Source organism: Oryzias latipes, chromosome 12 (genome assembly GCF_002234675.1).
Source record: "Oryzias latipes chromosome 12, ASM223467v1".
Classification (NCBI taxonomy): domain Eukaryota; kingdom Metazoa; phylum Chordata; class Actinopteri; order Beloniformes; family Adrianichthyidae; genus Oryzias; species Oryzias latipes.
The window spans coordinates 24,677,193-24,699,635 of record NC_019870.2 but is presented as its reverse complement, the minus strand read 5'-3'; the positions used below and the strand labels follow the sequence as shown (position 1 = coordinate 24,699,635).

General features: G+C 41.0%; 1 protein-coding gene across 7 annotated transcripts in view; it reads left to right on the top strand.

Moving 5' to 3' along the window:
• Positions 1-495: 495 nt before the first annotated feature.
• The window catches only part of sptan1 (spectrin alpha, non-erythrocytic 1), a 32,851-nt gene continuing 10,903 nt past the window's right edge, over positions 496-22,443 (top strand). For 4 of the 7 annotated variants that reach the window (XM_011482016.3, XM_020707836.2, XM_004075041.4 and 1 more), the window contains exons 1-34: positions 496-619; positions 8,928-9,167; positions 9,299-9,424; positions 9,990-10,130; positions 10,538-10,818; positions 10,926-11,070; positions 11,169-11,323; positions 11,601-11,736; positions 11,844-11,945; positions 12,478-12,615; positions 12,747-12,857; positions 12,939-13,016; positions 13,135-13,290; positions 13,410-13,614; positions 14,317-14,498; positions 14,581-14,824; positions 14,924-15,046; positions 15,138-15,355; positions 15,477-15,569; positions 15,700-15,834; positions 16,378-16,526; positions 16,754-16,810; positions 18,094-18,292; positions 18,393-18,497; positions 18,578-18,610; positions 18,694-18,729; positions 19,178-19,225; positions 19,665-19,756; positions 20,583-20,727; positions 20,812-20,993; positions 21,083-21,182; positions 21,262-21,459; positions 21,536-21,682; positions 21,758-21,861. In XM_011482016.3, coding sequence (XP_011480318.1) covers positions 8,931-9,167; positions 9,299-9,424; positions 9,990-10,130; positions 10,538-10,818; positions 10,926-11,070; positions 11,169-11,323; positions 11,601-11,736; positions 11,844-11,945; positions 12,478-12,615; positions 12,747-12,857; positions 12,939-13,016; positions 13,135-13,290; positions 13,410-13,614; positions 14,317-14,498; positions 14,581-14,824; positions 14,924-15,046; positions 15,138-15,355; positions 15,477-15,569; positions 15,700-15,834; positions 16,378-16,526; positions 16,754-16,810; positions 18,094-18,292; positions 18,393-18,497; positions 18,578-18,610; positions 18,694-18,729; positions 19,178-19,225; positions 19,665-19,756; positions 20,583-20,727; positions 20,812-20,993; positions 21,083-21,182; positions 21,262-21,459; positions 21,536-21,682; positions 21,758-21,861 — 4,601 coding nt within the window. In that variant the 5' untranslated portion in view covers positions 496-619; positions 8,928-8,930. The remainder of the gene's footprint in view (positions 620-8,927; positions 9,168-9,298; positions 9,425-9,989; positions 10,131-10,537; positions 10,819-10,925; positions 11,071-11,168; positions 11,324-11,600; positions 11,737-11,843; positions 11,946-12,477; positions 12,616-12,746; positions 12,858-12,938; positions 13,017-13,134; positions 13,291-13,409; positions 13,615-14,316; positions 14,499-14,580; positions 14,825-14,923; positions 15,047-15,137; positions 15,356-15,476; positions 15,570-15,699; positions 15,835-16,377; positions 16,527-16,753; positions 16,811-18,093; positions 18,293-18,392; positions 18,498-18,577; positions 18,611-18,693; positions 18,730-19,177; positions 19,226-19,664; positions 19,757-20,582; positions 20,728-20,811; positions 20,994-21,082; positions 21,183-21,261; positions 21,460-21,535; positions 21,683-21,757; positions 21,862-22,443) is intronic. The other 3 variants (XM_011482019.3, XM_011482018.3, XM_020707837.2) reach the window with 1 other exon arrangement.

Here is a 22,443-nt window from a genome sequence, read left to right as displayed (position 1 = left end):
CCACAATCAAACCTCTTTCCAGGCTGTTAATGTATTAATGTAAATTAATAAACTCTTTATATTATAAAAATGTGTTTCTTTTCAGATCATAACAACTGAAGATCTACTCATGAAAACAAATATCTATCCATAAATACCTTTGTTTATTTATCACAAACAATGATCCAGTAAAAACATAAAATGCCAGAAAACTGTAAAGACAAGGAAAAGGAGAACTGAATAAAAAGGAACCAGAAAGAACCCTGAGGCTAATCCTAGTCCTCTTAAAAATGTAACATATTTCTAGCTGAATTTGCATTATTCTAAGTATCATTTTATTATTATTATATATTAAAAACATAGTTCCGGATAAATGGGTATTTAGATGTTTTTATATATATCTAATAAAATAATTACAATGTTTACATTCCAATAATGTGTATCTAATGAAGGAGTACCGTAATTAGGAGGGGCTTAGTTGAGGTGTCGGCCATTACCGGCGGTCATCGGCTGTTTCCGTACAGCTGCAGAAATTACGTCACGTTTGTGAGAGAGAAAAAAACAGCAGAGCAGCTCTACCCACTCTCGTTATCGTTGCCGTCAAACCCATCGCTGTTAGCTCTGTAACAAAAAAACTGAGGTAAGAAATGAGCTTTTTGTTGAATTATTTCGTAAACGTAACGCCGCGCATTAGGTAGACTGGGCTTGTCTTGCATGATTTTGCTCTGTTGGTTATTGATTTATATAGCTGCTACAAATCTGCTAGCTCTTTGGCTAACGCCGACTAGCTGCAGTGCAAGTTGGGTTGAATTATGTTTTTTAAACATTGTTGCGGTATGCTTTTCCAAAAAAAAAAAAAAAAAACTCTGAGTCTTTATGTTTCATTTAAAGCTGGAAACTGCAAAAATAAATAAAGGGTGTTGTTTCCATTCGAAAGCCTTTGTGTTTAGCTAGATTTTATGCTAGTAGTTCGAAGAAATACACATATTGCACGGAGTGACCATAATAGATATTATTAGTATTTGTTTTGTACAGTTGATGTGATTTTTATTAACGCCATACAAATGATACTAAAAATGAATCAAATCAATATATCGCTCTTGTCAGCGCTACTACTACTATGGCCTCATTATTAAGCATATGTTTGATTTATTTAAAAAATGTTGCTAAAGTCTAACTATTTGGCGATTATTTGCTTCGATTTTGTTTTATTTCATTGAGACAAATTTTAGTGTTGGTTAGATTTTTCACAAATGTTGGAAAACGAAAGGCTAAGTTGCAAAAATGGCAGGGCTAGAAGACACGGCTACGTTAGCTGGAACAACGGGAGCCGCCCAGTTCAAATGAAAACCTTTGGTTCCAACTGCCCACCCGATCACCATCCGGCATCAAACACGCACACTGTCCCACTTTCTCTGTAGACGTTTATGACACCCCTCCATTGTGACTCACACCGTTAGACGCCACAGTTACCCACTCGCAGTGGAGTCGTGTTTGGATTAAAACGGTGCAGGCTTCTGCTGAAAGGCTAAAGCTGCTGTGTCACAGCTGGACTCGGATCTCTTTCATGTGTTGTCAGTTCATTCTTCAGAAGGATCGCATTTAATCGAGATTCCTCTAAATTGTGCGTTTTAAGTATATATGTATTCCACAAACTCTTGAAATCAAGCTTAGTGACTGAATATCATTTAAGATCCAAACCCCTGTGTAGATCTTCCATAATGTATCTTCTGATTAGCCATGAATGGTCATGCATACGAATGGCTTGATTCTGGGAATGTGAACGTCTTTTAAAAACATCATAATACAATTCTACCTAAAATCAATATTATTTGATAATCAGGAAAAAAAGATTACTGCATTTTTGAAGTTCAGATGCTAACATCTGGCTCTGAAATAGCTGCTTTTGACATCACCAGACCCATTTACCAGCCAAAGCTGTACTGTAAGGTGACATTGACCCACATTCAAAAATTGTTTTTTTTTTTCTAGTACTACCTAGTCTGATGTTCTTTCTGCAAATATATAACAGCTTTGTAAAATTGGCATTTAAAGATTTTGAGATCCATAGTGGCTTTTTACTAATACTGCCAGTAGTATTTTGAATTGTCTGGGTCTCCCCCGATGTCAGCCTGTAGAGTTTTTTCCCAAGACATCGACATTAACCAGCATTGAAATGGGATGCTGTGATGTTTAAGAGAATCTTCTGGAGCTGTATGGCTATGATGCTGTTTTGCTGAGTAAAGGGAGAGGTGGGAAGTGCAGACAGCCTCATCTTTTTTTGCTTGTTGGTAATGCACAGTCACTGCAGGTGCAATGCGCTTCTTCGTGCTGCGGTCCAGACTTTGTTTTCTCAGTCTCTCTTAGTTAACTGGTGTAATACAAATTTTAGACGGTGTTTGAGACTGTCACTGGAGCACATCAGGATAGAATAAAACCTGAAGCTATTAGGGCTGAAGAAATCCGATCGGAACATGATGATGATATCCGCTGTGTGTGGTTTGATATAGCCCTTTTTTTCCCCCTTTAACCCAAGTCTGTTGCATCAATATATTCATTTATAGATTGGGTAAGTAGTTAAAGATCTGTTTTCTGCATGCTTTTTCTGAAGTAGAACATCCTTAATATCTACTGCATGCCTTTTTTTTAGTGAGAACTTTATCATAGTATTTTGCTTTTAAAAGCATTTTGGGACATAAAATATTTTTCTGTAACTGCACCATGTTTATTCAAAAGCATACTTAAATGTTTGATTGTAATCCAGAAGTTAAATAAAAACAAAAACAAGAAAACAGAGCAGTACAGCTACAGCCTCTTTTCTTCTGGTTAGTTGGTGGTTTTATTCTTGGCTGTGACAGTAGATTTCACACCCAGTCTATGGAAGTATCATAAACAGTCGAGTGACCAGCCCAGTTGTTGGGAATGTCTGGTGATAAGAGGGCTTTGGGAGTGTCATTGTTTCATTCAGTCATCTGCAGATCAGACTCAGCATTCATTTATACGTTTAGCTTTGGTTTTTAGCGGTTTCCTATTCTAATGCTACAAATCAAAATGTCTTAACAAATGTTTGTATCTTTGCTATTTTGAGTTGATTGGTGAGTCCTAAGTGTTTAGGATTTACTAAAAGGGAAACAGTTGATTAAGCCTGACCTATGAAACGTTTATATGGACCCTGTACTTTAGTTGCCGGCATTTAAATTGATAATGGTTGCCTTCCACCCACGCATGCTTTATCTCCAGGCAGATGGGTTTCTTCAAGCACTGAAACAAAAGGACAGCTAAGTGGGCTTCTGCAGTACAGCGGAAAGGCCGGGTTTGTTGCACACACGAAGGATCATATTTTGAAATCTTTTTTCTGTTTCTTTAAGTGTTGCATAAGGTGGAGGAGGGCAGTGCCTGATGTTGGTGGAAAAGACGGTGTACGTTCTGTATGGGTTGCTGGTTTATTAGTTTATCTAAAACTGTTCTAATTAACTTATCAAAGGCAATTATTTTAGAGGAAACTGATTATAGTAGGTTATTGCTATCGGATGTGCAGGCAGGAGGAAACATGACATGTATGTCAAACCTGAAAGTAATTGTTGTGTTTTGATTTAAATTAAATTAGTTCTTTCACATTCTGTTTAGTAACCAGATTGTCAGTGGAAAGATGATCATGTGGGCTACATTTTTTGGCTGTTATACCCAGTAACAGTACTTGCATTTTCAAGTGTAAAACTGGGTTAATTAATTGTCCTGCATTTTGTTCTTCAAATCTGCTTGTAATGGAGGCATGTTACTGTTGTCTCATGACCACATTTGGTTGAAGGGGGAAAAAAACCCGACGGAGACGTCGACCACACACCAGGGGTTGGCGTTAGGCTTAGAGGGCAAACGCCATCGCCAGGCACAGCCGAAGACTTGAGCGAGGAAAGCTGTTATCTCCTAGGACAGTGTGGGAGGGAATGTTATCAGCTGCTGCAGGGCTACAATTCAGTTTGTTACAGAGCTAAAAGCAGCTTATGCTGAAAGGAACTTCACTCAATTTTAGGCTTTTTATTCACTCAAATCAGGTTTAGATTTTACTTGGTATATGTGTTTTACAATATCCTCATTATCACTAAAAAAAACCTTCCAGTCTGGTCATCATCTAATTATTTTCAAATTGTCTGGATCGAGGGGAGTTTTGTGGTTTCACATGTTTACATAAAATTTGTGTGACAGTTTGTAACGTATTGTTGGGGAATGTTTAATGAAATTAAATTATTATGCCTCTGTCGTACTTTGTAGTTGTCCTCAGATGGTTTTCAATGGATTTTAATTACGCACACTATACTTTAAATTTAAAAAAAGCTATCTTTATTTGTAAAATGGCAACTCTGTACAGGTTTATAACAAAATGTTTGAAGTTAATAACTTTCAGAGAGTTTAAAGAAACTTTTTCTTTTTTTTACCTTTTTAAATAATGTAAGCTTGACATGCTTTTTAAAAAGAATTCCCAGGCAGTTGGTTCTGAAGGCATCAAGTTCTTACAGCAGCAGTTTTAATAATTTATGTGACTGCTGGGATACCGTACCATCCAAGACGGGGAAACTCTTGCAGAGGAAATAAAAGCTACCGGATATTAGACCATGACGGATGAAAACCTTACTCGTATCCCTTAAAATAAATTTAAAAATTGCACGTTCCCTACTCTAATTTGTGTGACAAAGCATATCAACTTTTAGAATCCTGAATTTGTGAAATACATAACCTTTCACTTCAGTAAATAATTCAAATGAAGTATAGAAGGATTTTGTTTTCTTGTATAGAAGTTGTTGGTAGCTTTTGTAAATGCGTGCTAATGTGACGTTAAATCTAACTGGATAATAAGAAAAACAGTGTAATTGGGTCCGGTTTTTGTGTCAGGTGTACCAGCTTCTGTTTTACTGACATTTCTCTGCAGCACATAATGAAACTTCTAAAATGATCAGGCTCTGTGTGTTGGGTGGAGGCTTCATGATGTGGACATCACAGGGAGTTGATGGTTCTAATCAGCTTACAGTGCCTTTAGTGATACTCTGGTGTTGCTTGTGTATGTAGAAGCTCACGGAAATATCAGTTGGTCTGGAAAACTAATGCGGTCTCCTGGGACCAAAGCTTTTATCCTCTTATTCTAGATAGATGCTCAGTGCACTCCAGTGCTGAGTCGTCCGATCCAAATGCCAATTCTGACTAGGAGGGAGCCATTAACCTATCTTGCTTTTGTCTTGCCTTGTTGTGTGCACATAAACAAAATCTATGTCCGGTACTTCTAGCAGTGATGGAGCTTGCCAGTTTGAAGGTCAGCTCTTGTCCATGGGTGTGGTCACCCCGGCTCAGCTATATGGATGAGCACCACATTTCCCCCCCTTTAAGTGCTCTATTTGACGCAAAAAGGGAGTGAAATGCCAATTCTAATATAGTTCCTTCTTTACAGAGACTACAATCAAGTATGAAGCTGATTAGAGCATAAAATCTGCAAATTATAGCAGTTTCTTATTGGTTATGCATTGATGTTTTATTTTTCTTGGCTATCGGACATTCTGTTGCTTCTGTTTTGTGAGTTGGAACGACAGTGAATGCCAAATGAAGGCTGTTTAGTTTGAGACTAAGCTGCCCATGAGGCCACAGGCTGGAAGGACAGAGAGGCTGACTGCAGTGATCTCATTGTGAAGGGAGGCCTGGCTGCTGTTCACATGCATGTGGAATTTCCGCCCCCACCCCCTACAGGCATTTGTAACATTTCAGCTGCTGCCTTCTTCAGTCTAGCAGGCTGGAAGGGGTGGCGACATATGCAGACAGTTTTAAAATCCTGTCTTCGGCATCTCGGCCAATATTCTGTCAATGGTTTCTTTTTCAGTTCCAATTTGAAATTTTACACTTGTTTTTTATTATTTAAAATGTATTCTTAATGATTTCAATAATTATCCTTAAATAGCATCACCTTATTGTAGACACAGTCTGATGAAAATAATTTATTTTACATTGTTTATTAATTTTCACCAGTAATGGTTTTTAACCTATTTTATCCTGTGTACCCCATGACCATCATACCCTGCTTACCCACACACTCCCGTTTTAATGAGTCTTAAACAGAACAGAAGGTACCTTAAAATCAGAGTTAGTATCGGTACAATTTCAATTCCAAAAAACTTGCTGAACTGAACTTGCTGCATTGTAAATAACACATTGTGTTTTCTGACTGGTCTTTACTAGGGCTCGGTTTGGTACGTTTCGGTTCAGTACTGCTGTTTAACAAATCTGCCTAATATGAACTGTTATTTTATGAACTATTACTTTATTTTAATTTATTGTGTGTGTGTTTGTGTGTGTTTTGCTGCTGGACACCTGAATTTCTCCCTTGGGAGATTAATAACGTTTTTATCTATCTATTTATTTTCATTATTTTTTCGGTACAAAAAACTAAGGCAGAAAAAAATTACTTACAAAATGCATTTATTGGTTTTACATAATAATAAATAGAATAGACCTATGTAGGTGATCTGCTCAATAAAATAAGAAAAACTATTAGCTGCCAGGAGCCAGAAACTTTGGATACTTAACACCGGCCTGAAAAAAAACATTTGAACTTGCACATTTTTTTTCTTGTAGACCCGATTGTTACAGTCGTTGATGCCGTTTTAAGTTCGTTAACAGACTAGATGCGTTACTGTGGTGTTACTTAATGCTATCTTTGTGCAACAATGTCAACACACAGCATTCGACTTATCCAACTGTCGATGATTCAGTGAGGTTCATTGTGTCTATAAAATTATACTGCGTTTTTAAATTATTTTTTTATCAGACACTGGTTTGTTTTATAAAAACGAACCGACATGTTTCGGTAAGTTTTTATCAAAAAAAACAAGTGTCTGATAAAAAATTTTTTTTAAATGCGCAGTTATCCAACTGTCTTTTCCCTTCATGGATTCTGACAACAAAGCCGAAGTGTTCCCACACAGGAGAGCGTAAGGAGATGGAGGGGGGGGGTCCTCATCTCTGGCCTCACGTCTGCATTAGCCATATGTTGACATGCTTACTGTCCGTCACCTCATAGCATCTCGGAGGAAACAACATTACTTCCGCCTCGGCGCAAAGTTGATACAGTGGCGACCTGGGGGTTAGCCACGCCTACAGCCACTAAGACTCATGGGGAGTGTGACATCACTGAGAGAGCTATGAAGAGAAGTGAGGTTCATGTTGTTACGCTGTTCGTGTGTGTTCATAATAAATAGGCTTTAATGCTGGAAAGGAGATGGAACAATCTATTTCTCTGTTTACTCTCTCTCTGAGACTATTTGAGGGCGTGTGGATTACGGGGCAAGGAAAGTCAATGCAGCTACTCAAACAGCAGTTCGGCTCTCGTTTGCCCGCTACGAGTGACAAAGCAGCTGGATCGTTACAATGCATATGTAAGGAAAAAAAGAAAAAACGTACAGAAATGGTACAGAAGTGAACCGAACGGAAACTGCCGTTCCAAAACGGTTCAGTTCAACTACGTGTATCGTTACACCCCTAGTCTTTAGTTTTTTGCACTCTGGTGCCACACACTAACTTTATAATTATTTCCAAGAAAAACTGAGGCCCTGGAGAGTCTGCTGATAAGCTGACACCGTAAACTAGTATCAATGTAGTCTTTGTAGAGCTTTCTGTTTTTCCTTTTGGCCTCAGCCTTTTGCTTGTTGCCTCTGCTGAACCCCCCACTTGATTCCAGAATCCCAGGAAGTGAGTGTTTAAGCTGTATTTGTGTATTGGGTGTGCTGGGACTGCTGCTACACTTCCTTAAGCAAAACCTTTGAAAGAATGGAAACACAAACTGAACTTTTAAGGTAATTGACCAAAGAGAAAAAAAAATCCTGAAATGTACTTGGGAACCCCAAGGGGGCACACATACCTTGGATCTCTCGAACCTTTAAGACAGCGGTGTCGAACTCAAATTCACAGTGGGTCAAAATTAAGTAGGGAAGTAAAGTCACGGGCCAAACTAAATACTTATTGAAATATGAACTGCAGCTGATTTGTAATGTGTAACCTTTTTATGTAGTGTCTTCTTATGTTATACTCTTCGTTGCAGCCACATTATCTCCACACACATGACAAACAGGTCTGTCTTTATATTCGTGAACAGATAATCTGCCTCCCACCTGTCTTCAAAGCTCCTGTTGTCCATTTTGGTTTGGCCATTTTTGTGGAGGGTGAAATTGATTTGTCTGATGTGACTGAAGTATGGCTGTCGATGACTGTCAACAGAAAAAAGGAGCGCTTGCTGGTTTTAACTGCCTGCCAACATACAAGCATTGCAGGATTTGTAGTGTGCACCTTTAATATGATCTCGCGGGGCCAATTATAATTACACTGCGGGCCAAGTTTGGCCCGTGGGCCAGAGTTTGACACATCGGCTTTAAGATGAACCCTTATACAGCATTGCTGATCTGTTCAAATATTCCAAAAAGATCTACATTAAACTACATTCTGCTGATGATGGAGTTTATTGTTATTGATCGACTGTGGGTTAGACAGTTTGCGTTTACATTGGTGTTGCTGTAAAAAATTTAGGATTTTGTTCAAGTGAAGTGATTTCACACTTAAAATATTGTTTGTTTTATTTTTTGAAACCCTTAGTCTTCTTGTTGCTTACTTGCTTCTTGTTACAATTTTTTTTAACACAAACATAACTATTAATGTCAAATAATTGGTAGGATATTAGATTACTCTCATAACCCTCTATAAACCTCTGAGAATTGATTAAAGCATTTATTTGGCTGGTTTAAACTATATTCAAGGCAACATTTTGAATCTATACTTTTAGTCAGCTAATTACTCAGAATCCTCTCATCTTGAATTGTAGTACTATCTAAATGAAATGATCTCAGCTTCTTTTTATTTCTGCATAGAATTGATCTGCTGCAAATGACAGAAACTCAAGTGTTTGGTTTTCTTTTCCTCAGAAAATGGACACTGCAGGAGTCAAAGTGCTGGAAACAGCCGAAGACATTCAGGAGCGTCGGCAGCAGGTTTTGGACCGCTACAGACGCTTCAAGGAGCTGTCGATTATGCGCCGGCAGAAGCTGGAGGACTCTTACCGCTTTCAGTTTTTCCGCCGTGATGCTGATGAATTGGAAAAGTGGATCCAAGAAAAGCTGCAGATAGCCTCCGATGAGAACTACAAGGACCCCTCCAACCTGCAGGTAGGACTTGTGTTTTTCTGTACTGTTTTTCACTTTTACTGTCAGACCTTTACACTTCCACAGGCAGCACTGGAATTAGGATTAGCGTAGAGACGGTACATTTGCCGACATAACATGGCTTTTCTCCACAGGGCAAACTGCAGAAACATCAGGCCTTTGAGGCTGAGGTTCAGGCTAACGCGAGGGCCATTGTCAAACTGGACGATACTGGAAACCTCATGATCACTGAGGGGCACTTCGCCTCTGAGACCATTCGAGTAAGTTACAGAGAAAATGGCCTTTGCTGTGTTGAATCATTGCATTCACATGGAAAAAAAACAAACCTGATCATGAAGGAAATGAACTTGCGTCGATTCGTTTGCTAAATTCCTGTCCGCTGTTGACCGTTTTGACGTGATTCAGTCCTACACGCCTTACCGGACTCAACAGAGACCCATAGTTACAAGTGTTAACATGGCTGAGTATATCCAAGTGTGTGCTGCTTATTTGCTGTGACTACTGAGCGTTTCGTAATCAGTCAGCTTTCTTATTGTCAGTTAACAATGAATTGGAACTTCTGCATGTTGTTTTCTTCTTTTTCCTGGCAGTCCAGGAGTGGTTGCTGGTAAAAAAAAAACTTTTGCTCCATCTTTGGATTTTTAACAATATTAGATCAAATCTACCTAATCCAGCTCTGGGATTCAAATTTATTGCTGTGGATTTTTTTTTGAAGATTTTACATTTTAAGCCACGTTTTAGGTTATTTAAATAATGCATCTTTAGTGTTTTTCTGTTTTCTGTCTCCTCTTGAATAAAAATAAACACTTTTCCTATGTTTGCCAGTCTCGCTTAGAGGAACTGCATCGCTTATGGGACCTCCTTCTTCAGAAGACCCAGGAGAAAGGTTTGCGTCTGCTGCAGGCCCAGAAGCTGGTCCAGTACCTGCGGGAGTGTGAGGATGCCCTGGACTGGATCAGTGATAAGGTCCACATGCTCATCTGAAGCTTTTTCCACTCTTTTTATTTGATCCTAGGCATCTTTATTATATAGTGTTATTGAAAATACTTAGTCATTTATCATAAACTCAAACATTTGAATCATTAATCATTCATTAATATTAACACATAATGTCACAAATATTTAAAATCTTCCACATCATGTTTTTCTACCATTTAGCAGTTAGTGCTGCATATCCTATTGCTGGTGCAGCAGGTCATTCATTCAAGAAAAAAATGCCCCCAACGTAAGAGTTGGTAGAAACACGACATTATCAGAACATTTATGGTTTACTTTGTTACAAGCCCAGTATGTTTTCGTTTACATCTTCATGTCCTCTCAACTTTATCGTAAAGAAAAAAATCTGAAAACGATTTATTTTATTTCTTGTACAGGAGGCCATCACCACATCTGAAGAGCTAGGCCAGGACCTGGAGCATGTGGAGCTCCTGCAGAAGAAGTTTGAGGAGTTCCAAACAGATCTGGCAGCCCACGAAGAGCGTGTGAACGAGGTCAACCAGCTGGCGGCCAAGCTGATTCAGGAAGAACATCCAGAGGCTGAGCTCATAGTCCGCAAACAGGAAGAGGTCAATTCGGCCTGGCAGCGGCTGAAGGGCCTGGCGCAGCAGAGACAGGCCAAGCTGTTTGGGTCTGCAGAAGTACAGCGCTTCAACAGGTGAACATGGTCCAAAAGGCCCTCTGTAGACCGCTGGTCATAGCTGTAAGTCTGATAAAAAGCCATTTCTAGGATGGTATTGACTTTAACTATTTAATTCATAACAGAGATGTTGATGAGACAATCAGCTGGATCAGGGAGAAGGAACAACTGATGGCATCTGATGACTTTGGACGTGACCTGGCCAGCGTTCAGGCTCTTCTGCGCAAACACGAGGGTTTGGAGAGAGACCTCGCCGCTCTGAATCAAAAGGCAGGGCACATGCTGTATGGATAAACATGTCCGGAAATGACATCATCTGAACTAGGGACATCTCTAATCTGGTCCCCTACATTTTTCATGTGATCCAGGTCGATACACTGGGTGTTGAAGTGGAACGTTTGCAGCAGACGCATCCCCAAAATGCTTCTCAGATCCACCTGAAGAAGGATGAGCTCATCACCAACTGGGAGCAGATCCGCACTCTGGCTGCTGAGCGCCGCACCCGCCTCAACGACTCCTACCAGTAAATGTTTCTATATCTAACCTCTAGTTTAGGGCTTTGTTTTTAAAAACCAAAATGTTTTCAGTTTCATGGTTTTAATAAAAAAGTGGAAATGAATAAAGAAAATGACAATGAAGCTGCACATCAAATGTGAAAGCTGATCTTTAGAAGTTGAAGGTGTTTAAAGACAAACTATTTGAAATAGATCCTATAAAAAAAACTGTCTTGTTTAAATAACATGCACTCTTCATAGCTTCTCTGTCCCTTAGTCTTCTGCCATGCTGTCTGAATTTTTCAGGCTCCAGCGCTTCCTTGCAGACTTCAGGGATCTGATCAGCTGGGTAACGGAGATGAAGGCTCTGATCAATGCTGATGAACTGGCTAATGATGTGGCTGGGGCAGAGGCTCTGTTAGACCGCCACCAGGAGCACAAGGTAAATCATTGTTCTTTACAAAAACAAGCATTCTATGTTAATGCAAATGGCATTAATGCAACCCATGCAAGACCTTGTACCATTCTGAATATTTTAACGTCTTTCAGGGAGAAATTGATGCCCACGAGGACAGTTTCAGAGGCACTGATGAGTCTGGAAAGGCTTTGCTCAGTGCTGGACACTACGCCTCAGAGGAGGTCAAGGAAAAGGTACGGCTGTCATAAAATCAGTGCTTAATTTGCTTCACTCTTAGATTGATTTCTGATGCAAATTGCTGTGAGATGGACACAGACTCTTCCTTTTTTTTTCCAGTCAAGCCGATTTTGATGAATAGGATAAATCAGACAAAAACAGAGAAAACGGGCGTTAAGAAAAATATATCAATGCAAAGTCTTCACATTATTTTTGGGTAAAGTCATTCTCAGTCCCAGTGAATGAAGAGCCCTCCCTTCCTCTGCACTTTGGTTAAACACCCAGTGCAACATAAAGATGGAGCAAAACTGCTCCTTAGATTCTTTTTAATGCCTTTGAATAATCTAATCAACATACACTTTATCTGCATTAATAGAAGAACCATTATTTTCTTTACATTATGGAATGGAAAACTAATGGGATACACTAACTACAATATATTTGTGCTTTCATCAGATCTCCTTTGATCATTTTTGGAAGTTCATCTCTTTCATGGTAATAAGAGTGAAGCTAATTTTTTTACGTTTAATCGGTCGTATTTGTGTTTAGCTCGGCGTTCTTACAGGAGAGAAAGAGTCTTTGCTGGAGCTGTGGGAGGTTCGCAGGCAGCAGTATGAGCAGTGCATGGACTTGCAGCTCTTCTACAGGGATACTGAGCAAGTCGACAACTGGATGAGCAAGCAAGAGGTGAAAGTTGGCACTTATTAAGCCTCAGCTTGTACAGAGAAATGTGACGGAAGCATACAAAGCAGCAAATCATGTATGTTGGTTATATTACCAGACAAAAATGACTTCTCTAATGTCACTTGATTGTTTAGGCTTTCCTCCTGAATGAAGACCTTGGAGACTCTCTGGATAGTGTTGAAGCGTTGCTGAAAAAGCATGAAGACTTTGAGAAATCCCTCAGTGCTCAGGAAGAGAAGATCACTGTAAGTTGCATCATTTGAACAATTTGACCAAATATTGCTTAATTGTGTAATTTGGTAATTTATTGATGTGTTCTCCTTCAGGCTCTGGATGAATTTGCCACCAAGCTAATTCAGAATAACCACTACGCCAAAGAGGACGTGGCTACGCGCCGTGATGCTGTAAGCCCCACAGATGTAGCCTGTCAATGTTGAAGCAGCAACTGTGGACTCTTCTAAAAAAAATTGTTTTTAGACATTTTTGAGTTGTTTTTTCTCATGCTTTTTGTTTGTTACATAGCTGCTGAGTCGCCGTAACGCCCTTCATGAACGCGCTCAGTCACGCCGTGCCGCATTGGAGGACTCTTTCCACCTGCAGCAGTTCTGCAGGGACTCTGACGAGCTAAAGAGCTGGATCAACGAGAAGATGAAGACGGCCACTGATGAATCTTATAAAGTAGGCTTTCTTTTCATTTTTTTTGTTTTACTAAATCCAATGTTTCTTTAAACAGCAATGGTTTAAAAGATTTAGCTCCTTGCATTGGTTTACTTTGGTTTTTCTGCTCTAAACATCAGGATCCCTCCAATCTGCAAGGCAAAGTGCAGAAACACCAGGCCTTTGAAGCCGAGCTCTCTGCCAACCAGAGCCGCATTGATGCCCTGCAGAAGTCTGGCCAAGAGCTGCTGGACAGGAAGCACTACGCTGCAGCTGAGGTGGCTGCCCGCATGGAGGAGGTCAGCTCCCAGTGGAAGAAGCTTCTGGAAGCCACTGAGTTTAAAGGTAGTGTTCAAGTCTTAACACGATTTAGTGCAATTTAAAACATTCAAACAACTCTTTCCCTCAGTCACTTTCTGCTATATAGTTAAGGTTTAGGAGCTGAAAGTCAAATACTTTTGCATTAAAACACATGATGGTGCTAGAATGGATGCTTTGCAATTAAAAACTGACCGCTCATTTTTTTTTTTCAGAAACAAAAAAAAAGGTGTAGTCTAGTCTAGTCTTACAAAAGTTTTTTTTTAGCAGGTTTGTTTAGTAGTTGCTCGTATTCATTTTCTATTAATCAAAGTCCTCATAAATGAACAATTTACAATCTATATTTGCCTATGTGAAGGCACACAGTCCTTTAGACTGGAGTAATGGTGATTTGTTTATCTGTGTTTGTTTTGGACTGGAGGCAAATTGTAATTGACATGCAGAATAAAGGTTTTGATCGCTTTTAATGAGCACTGAAAGCTCCATCCTGAAATTGTTCAAAGTTCCGTTTCTCCTCCAAGTTTATATCTGATGGAGATGTTTGATCTTTGAACTCTTCATGACCCGGTTCTTGCAGTTAAAAATTGATCAAGCCAAAAGAAAAATCCCACAAAAGACCTTTGGTTTTTGGAAAATGTTGAAGTTGTTTTGCTGTTTCTTGTTTGATTCTGATTGTTTATTGTAAGAAATCACCCAGGCCTTTCTTGACTAATGTATTTTCCTTTTTAGGCATCAAGCTCCGTGAGGCCAACCAGCAGCAGCAGTTCAACAGGAATGTGGAGGACATTGAGCTTTGGCTGTATGAAGTTGAGGGCCAACTTGCTTCAGATGATTTTGGAAAAGACCTGACAAGCGTCCAGAACCTGCAGAAGAAACATGCGCTGCTGGAGGCTGACGTGGCTGCTCACCAGGTACATTTTAGACACGTTGCATACGGTTTCCATGTACAGTCAGGAAACGAAAGAGGGTTGACTCTTCTGTGAATCCTCTTAGGATCGAATCGATGGAATAACCATCCAGGCTCGCCAGTTCCAGGAAGCCGGGCACTTTGATTCTGACAACATCCGCAAGAAGCAGGAGGCTTTGGTGGTTCGTTATGAAGGTCTGCGGGAGCCCATGGCTGCACGCAAGCAGAAGCTGTCTGACTCTCTCAGACTCCAGCAGCTTTTCAGAGATGTTGAGGATGAGGAGACCTGGATCCGTGAAAAAGAGCCCATCGCCGCTTCTACCAACAGAGGTACCACCGTGTTCGTCTTGCTTTCTTGCTTTTGTTGCTACATTCAGGCCCAGCACACTTTTATGTTTCTCGTTCCTAAACCTGTAATGGTTTCTTCAGGAAAAGACCTGATTGGTGTGCAGAATCTTCTGAAGAAGCACCAGGCTCTGCAGGCGGAGATCACAGGCCACGAGCCTCGCATTAAAGCCGTCACCCAGAAAGGAGAGGCTATGGTGGAAGAAGGTGATTTCAAAGGCTGACTTTGCAGCTTCAGGAACTGATTCTGTGTGAACATAAAACATTTCTGTGGGTTTTTTTTATATGTTGCTCTCAGGCCACTTTGCTGGTGAGGATGTAAAGACAAGGTTGGCTGAGCTGCATGGACGCTGGGACACCCTGAAGGCAAAGAGTTCCCAAAGAAGACAAGACCTGGAGGACTCCCTGCAGGCACAGCAGTACTTTGCTGATGCCAATGAGGCAGAGTCCTGGATGAGGGAGAAGGAGCCCATTGTCGGGAGCACTGATTATGGAAAAGATGAAGACTCGGCTGAGGCAAGGGGATGCTTTTGTGGAAGACAAACATTTAAAGAACCTGTCGTCTGTGATTTATGAGCTGTTTTAATTCCAAAAGGAGCTGTAATTACCAAAATGCCTAACTATTGGTGTTTTGCAGGCTTTGCTGAAGAAGCACGAGGCCCTGATGTCTGACCTGAGCGCTTATGGCAGCAGCATTCAAGCCCTGAAAGAGCAAGCTCAGGCCTGCAGGGTAAGATCAGGAGAGCTGATATGGACAGCTGAGCCTCATAACAATAAATTGTGTTGAAATGGCACAAAATCAAACACAATTTAGCTGAATGAGAGCAAAGATCAGTGACTGTGTTTCTTAAAATAAACAGCAACAAGTGGCCCCGACTGACGACGAGACCGGGAAAGAGCTGGTTCTAGCTCTCTATGACTACCAGGAGAAGAGCCCCCGAGAAGTTACCATGAAGAAGGGTGACATCCTCACCCTGCTCAACAGCACCAACAAGGTACAGAGTTTACATTGGAATTCCTTAGTTTTGTCCTGTTTCACCCAGTTCCTATCAATATTTATAAGAGCTGAAACTTAAAGACAGATGAAAATTGTGTTTTTCACATGTTTTTGTGGATTTTTTGTTATTATGGAGGACATTTATGAAGAAACTTAAGCTCAAATTGCATTTCTGAGAGCACCAACAGTCCCACCCCCGACTCGGAGACGGATTTCCAATGAACTCTTGCCGCTATCTGCAGAAACTATATTCTAGAAAACAACAGAGGTTTTTTAATTTTGGCTAAAAATGGCATAGTCATAATTTAAAGACCACTGGGAACGCTTTTAGAATAAATCCAGACAATCAGAGTGGGACTTTAAGCAGCTAAATCTGAGTCTTTTAGTAGACATGTTTCCAGCATCCTTTTAAGGTGGCCAACATCAGGTGATGATTCCTGTGTTGTCAATGATGGGATTTCTCTTTGCTCCATCACTTCCATAACAGAATTCCTTGAACGTTTGCTCTTCTCTGTTCATGTCGTTGTTTCCTCCTCGGCAGGACTGGTGGAAGGTGGAGGTGAACGACCGCCAGGGCTTTGTTCCTGCTGCATACGTGAAGAAGCTAGACCCAACCCAGTCCTCATCCAGGGAGAACCTGCTAGATGAACATGGCAGCATCGCAGTCCGCCAGGAGCAAATTGAGACTCAGTAAGGAATTCAAATCCAAATCTTCTCATGTCCATTCTTAACAGATCTAACAAGGCTCTACTTAACTCCCGTCTTTGGCATGCTCTTTTGACTGCATCTCCATTCGATCTAATGTTCTGCTTTGTGGTCTTTTGTTAACGACTGTGCTCCTGGCTTTGTTCTTTCCCTTCTCCGTGTTTAACATCTGAATCTTGCTCTGCGTTCGGCCTCGCTTTGCCGCTGCACAGGCTTGTTACCAAGGAGGCCTGCAGCGTTTCAGTGCGCATGAAGCAGGTGGAGGAGCTGTGAGTAGGAGCAGCGCTTTGCTGCCAATTTCATGTTTTTCCACTGAACCCTATTGGTAGCACCCGAACACCACTCTCATCCTAACCCTGCCAACTCCCCCCCATGACTGTCTGACTGTCCTCTGTGCCAATAGCTTCTATTCAGCACCAGGATAAAGGGTGATCTGTCACATCTGTCATTAAACAGAATTTCACGTTAGACTTTTGTTTTCCTGCATCATTTTTGTTCAAAAATGTTTGATCAACTTTCTCATCCTTTTTAGTATTTGAGCTGCTAGTTGAATTAAGTTCCCATTTTTTCTTTTATTTCCGAATATTTGTTCAGGATGAGTTTGATCTTTAGACTCTCCTTTACTTGATATAAACAATAAAAATTGAGATGTCTAATGAAGGGACACAATGATCTTATTAACTTTCTTAGTTGAATAATAGAAACCCATTTATTCATTTAATGTTTTTCTGGTTCTTTGTCACTTTGGCTGCATTCACATTGAAAGCTATTCGTGCGTCAGAGGTGTCCAGTCTCAATATTAAGTCCATAAGGGATGCGATCTGAAGTCCTGCGTTGCGATTTGAGAGTCAGCTGGGACGGTCTAGGGCACAATTTGGGCAGACAAAATTCGGACACGTGGCAAGTAGTTCAAATATCTGAACTTTGGCGAACAACTTTTCCCTGTGACGTGTTGATGACATGATCAGTGGGTGGAGTCCGAAACCTACATAAAGAAGAATAGACCTTTATGATATTTTTATTTTTTTCCAAAAGGACAATAATAAAAACATCCTCTAATTTTATCATTATTTTTATTTTTTTCCTTCCTCGTACTAATGCAGGACTGCGAGTTAGGATAACTGGGTCATACAGAGAGTCAAGTTCCACTGAAGGCAGCCGTCGTTCAGGCACTGCTGGTGCAGTAGATGGGGATTCTCATCATACTGTGAGAGTCTCTGAACGAGCTCATGATTACCGATGTTTTTGTAGAGCTCTTAGAAATCGATAAACCTGATCTCTCAACATCACCCGTGTCTTTCATGCATTGGCTGTATATGAGATGTACAAATATACAGTCTTCCATGTATCTGATGAGGCTAAAAACTTTTGACAGTAGCTCCTCCAACACGCAGCGGGAGTGTCCCTGTCACTTTTTTGGATAAGTGTGCAACAGTGAATGTAGAGAAAAGTTTATGAATGGGTAGTTTATGATAGGTTTGCCTTTATTCAATGGCATAGTATGCACTAACGTAGCATCCTGTACTCAATGCATCCTCTTACCTGCTTTCAGGTACGGCACTCTGTTAGAACTGGGAGAGAAGCGCAAAGACATGCTGGAGAAGAGCTGCAAGAAGTTCATGTTGTTCCGTGAGGCCAATGAGCTCCAGCAGTGGATACATGAGAAGGAGAGTGCCCTTACCAATGAAGAGGTTGGCTCAGATTTGGAACAAGTGGAAGTCCTTCAAAAGAAGTTTGATGACTTCCAAAAGGTATTGTTTGTTTCTCTTTCTGAGCCTCTGAACTTCAGCAGGACGCATTGGCCGTTCTTGTTGGTGAGTAAGAGTATATGGTGTCTGTTTTTCTTCTTAGGACCTGAAAGCAAATGAATCTCGCCTGCGGGACATCAACAAAGTGGCGTCAGAGCTGGAGTCTGAAGGCCTGATGGCAGAGGAGGCTCCCATGGTCCAGGCACAGGTGTGTTTGAAAAGGATCAAACATCACCCCCATGCAATACTTAAGGTTTCAGCTGTCTTCATATCCATTTCTCTTTGTAGCAACAAGAACTTCTGGGCTCTGCTCCTGGAAAGGTAGAAACACGTTCAGATTATTTTACTGATTGATTATCTCCTTGTGACATCTAAGATACTAACTTATGATATTTGCTGAACAGGATGAATCTGATTCTAAGACTGCATCTCCATGGAAGGTAAACTTGACTGAACACGTAAACATAATTACCAGTATTTCAGATATTTAAAAATGGGTTAATTAAAGCCCGGTTGCTTTGTGTTTTAAGAGAATATGCATCAACTGCAAAGATCTGGATCTCCTTTATCTGAATCTATGTGTTACTGTTTAGATAATGGGTGAATTGTAATATTGTATCGTTCATACTCAACCATACTACCAGATAATTACACTAATTGCTCATCAACAGGATGTGGGAAGACTTTTTTAGACACTCATGGGGTTATTTCTTTCGTCATGTTTCTTGTTAAGGGTTCATGGTTTGGTTTTTCTATGGGCATCTTTTGTTTTCTTGGTTTGTCCTGGAAGAAGACTCAGAAATCTCCAAATAGCTTCTGACTGGTGTTTCTATTGGATTTTATTTCCTCATCCTCCTTTCTGTCATCTTTGGCCTTTCTTTTCTTCAGACGGTTCGCCTGGGAGTTCAAACTACCGCTAACTTTAATTCCATCAAGGTAAGGTTGATTCCATTCCAACGATTTTCTCATCACTTCCCATGGTCTTCCATATGATCAGTAAGCTAACCCTACAGTTGTCCACGCTGCCCTGTTAGGCCTTTTCACTGCTCTTATATGTGATGCATTTTTGTTTTTATTCTGGTATAAATGATTGCTTACATTCTACATGAAGATGATAATCGGATCTCGGCAGATTATCAAAATATGGTTCTTTTTAGTTTCCATTCTCTGCATGTTTGTGTTCATCACAGTTTGTACCCAATAGAGCATAACAGCAGATGCTGATCTTTGGCGAGTTCTTCTTCCTGTTACATTAAAGTGATTGCTTTAGTTCTCCCTGTTGTAGAGCTGCATGCCAGCGTTCCTGCAGCCCTTTCATTTCAACAATGAAATCGGAAAGCAGCCGAGGTCAGCTTCCGTTTGTATTTGCGTGCAGGAGCTGAACAATCGCTGGCGGTCGCTGCAGCAGCTGGCTGAAGACAGGAGCAACCTGCTGGGGAGTGCCCATGAGGTGCAGCGATTCCACAGGTACAAGCTGTTGCAGTAGGACAGTCCTGGCTAAACACTATTGGATAGTTGAAGATTCAGCGTAGTGTTTCTTCAGCTCATTGACAGTATATAAGAACTGGACCGAGTGATTGTGATGTCACCCGTAGAAAGTGGTTTACTCCTGGCTCCAACAAAATGAAGTAAATACAGTTGCCATTTTTTTGTGATTGGGACACCGGGATGTTGGAACCAGAAATTGTTAGTAAGCAGTTATTGGTACGACACGGTCTGAGTCATCGTTTCTATGGCAATCACTCTCACCAGTCAGCAGTGAGTTTGCTAGAGGTCCACACACTGTGTAGGTGTGATATAAGACCTATGAAGCAAGCCACAAGTTCCCTGCCCCGCTTCATTCTTGTGCGTCCACTTGTAGACTACTAAATCCATGTATTTCTCAGTTTTCCTCGTCCAAGCTGGCATCTGGCTCAAAACTCTATTGCTGGATGGCTCCAATATTGCTCACCATTTTTGTTGCACCGCTAATGCTAGGTTGGGATTGTGAGGGACTTTAAGCTTGCAGGAGAGCTTTTAAAATACAGGGATCATGGGTAATTGGGGGTGGCGGTGTCTACTCTGATCCAACAGTCCCGCCCACAACTCAGAGGTGAATTTCTAATGAACTACTGCCACTCTGTAGAAACTATGTCCTAGAAAACGACAAAAGTTTTTTTTATTTTTGGCTTACAAATTGCATGGTTATAATCAAAAGACCACTGGGAACACTTTTAGAACTTTAAGTACATTTTCCTATTTTCTTTCTTAACCAATGCTTGTTTCTCCATTTCTTGACATAATTGATGTTCAGGGATGCTGATGAAACCAAGGAGTGGATTGAGGAGAAGAACCAAGCACTCAACACGGACAACTATGGACACGACCTGGCCAGTGTTCAGGCCCTGCAGCGCAAGCATGAGGGCTTTGAGAGAGACTTGGCTGCCCTGGGTGATAAGGTCAGATGATCACAGAGGAAACATGCTTTTAACCGCCAGCCTTACTGTCTTTTGCAGTATTATATCGTTTTTTTCCAAATGTAGGTGAATTCTCTTGGAGAGACAGCGGAGCGCCTTATCCAGTCGCACCCTGAGGCGAAGGATGACATCCAGGAGAAATGCACAGAGCTGAACACAGCCTGGAGCAGCCTGGTGGGACGAGCCGACCAGCGCAAGGAAAAGCTCAGCAACTCTCATGACCTGCAGCGCTTCCTCTCTGACTTTAGGTGAGCAGCAGATGAACCCTGTTAGACCGTCTTTAAGAGTAGCTGTTGAGATGTTTTGTTGACGGCTTCATTCTTTTCCCCTTTTGCAGAGATCTCATGTCCTGGATTAATGGAATCCGAGGACTGGTGTCCTCAGAGGAGCTGGCAAAAGATGTTACTGGAGCTGAGGCTCTGCTAGAGAGACATCAGGTCTGTGGTTTTTCCTCTCCTGCAGCTTCACCAAATTCCAGACTTCAACAGATTTAACCCTACATGGTTCTGTTTGCAGGAGCACCGCACAGAGATCGACGCTCGTGCTGGAACCTTCCAGGCCTTTGAACAGTTTGGTCAGCACCTGCTGGCTCGAGGTCACTATGCCAGTCCTGAGATTCAACAGAAACTGGAGGCTCTGGACCAGGAGCGTGCCGACCTGGAGAAGGCCTGGGTTCAGCGCCGCATGATGTTGGACCAGTGCCTGGAGCTTCAGGTAACGAAGCTTCTTTCCTCCTGAAGGAACCAACTAGAATCCAGCCTTTACAGCTGTGGGGGTTTTCTGTTCACAGCTTTTCAACAGAGACTGTGAGCAGGCAGAGAACTGGATGGCAGCTCGGGAGGCCTTCCTTGCCAGCGACGACAAGGGAGACTCCCTAGACAGCGTCGAGGCCCTCATCAAAAAACACGAGGACTTTGACAAAGCGATCAATGTGCAGGTGAGGAAAATGTCCAGAGGAAAATCACAGAAATGCTTTGGGTTAAGAATTCATGATGGTTGTTTTGCTGGACAGGAGGAGAAGATTGCTGCCCTGCAGTCCTTTGCTGACCAGCTGATTGGAGCTGGTCATTACGCCAAACCTGACATCACAAACCGCCGCAATGAGGTGCTTGACAGGTAAGAAGCTCTGGTCTTTTTAGACCATCATTACTAAAACAAACTGCTGAGCACTGACAAAGAAAGATTCGGAAATATGTTGTTTAAGAGGAGCTCACCCCATTCTGCTTCTGATCCCACAAACATGTTTGGTACAAATGTTGGGCCTTTTGAAAAGGTAACTTCTTTGCCAATGTACCATATGACAAAAAAAAACACTATTAGTACTTATATTAATACTGTATAAAGTATACCTGCAATTCTTTAAGCATATTCGTCAAATTAAATAAAAAAATGAACCAAACATGTCTATTAAGTATATTTAGAAAACATGAATTAAACAAGGACTTAAAGTCAAATAAATGTAAATATGAAAGTTTAATTCAGCTCCCTGCTGCTGCTTCATCAAAACCTTGTTTGTCATGACAGTTGAATCCCAGTTTACAGTTACACTCTGCAGATTATTGTATTTCCAAACTAAAGAAATGAAAGAAAGTTTTCCATTTTTTCAATGAATTAAAAAATAGTAAGCATGCTATGCTTTAAAATCCAGGGGAGTCCTGCACTAGATAGTCTTCCCTCGTTTATTGCGGGAGTTAAAAT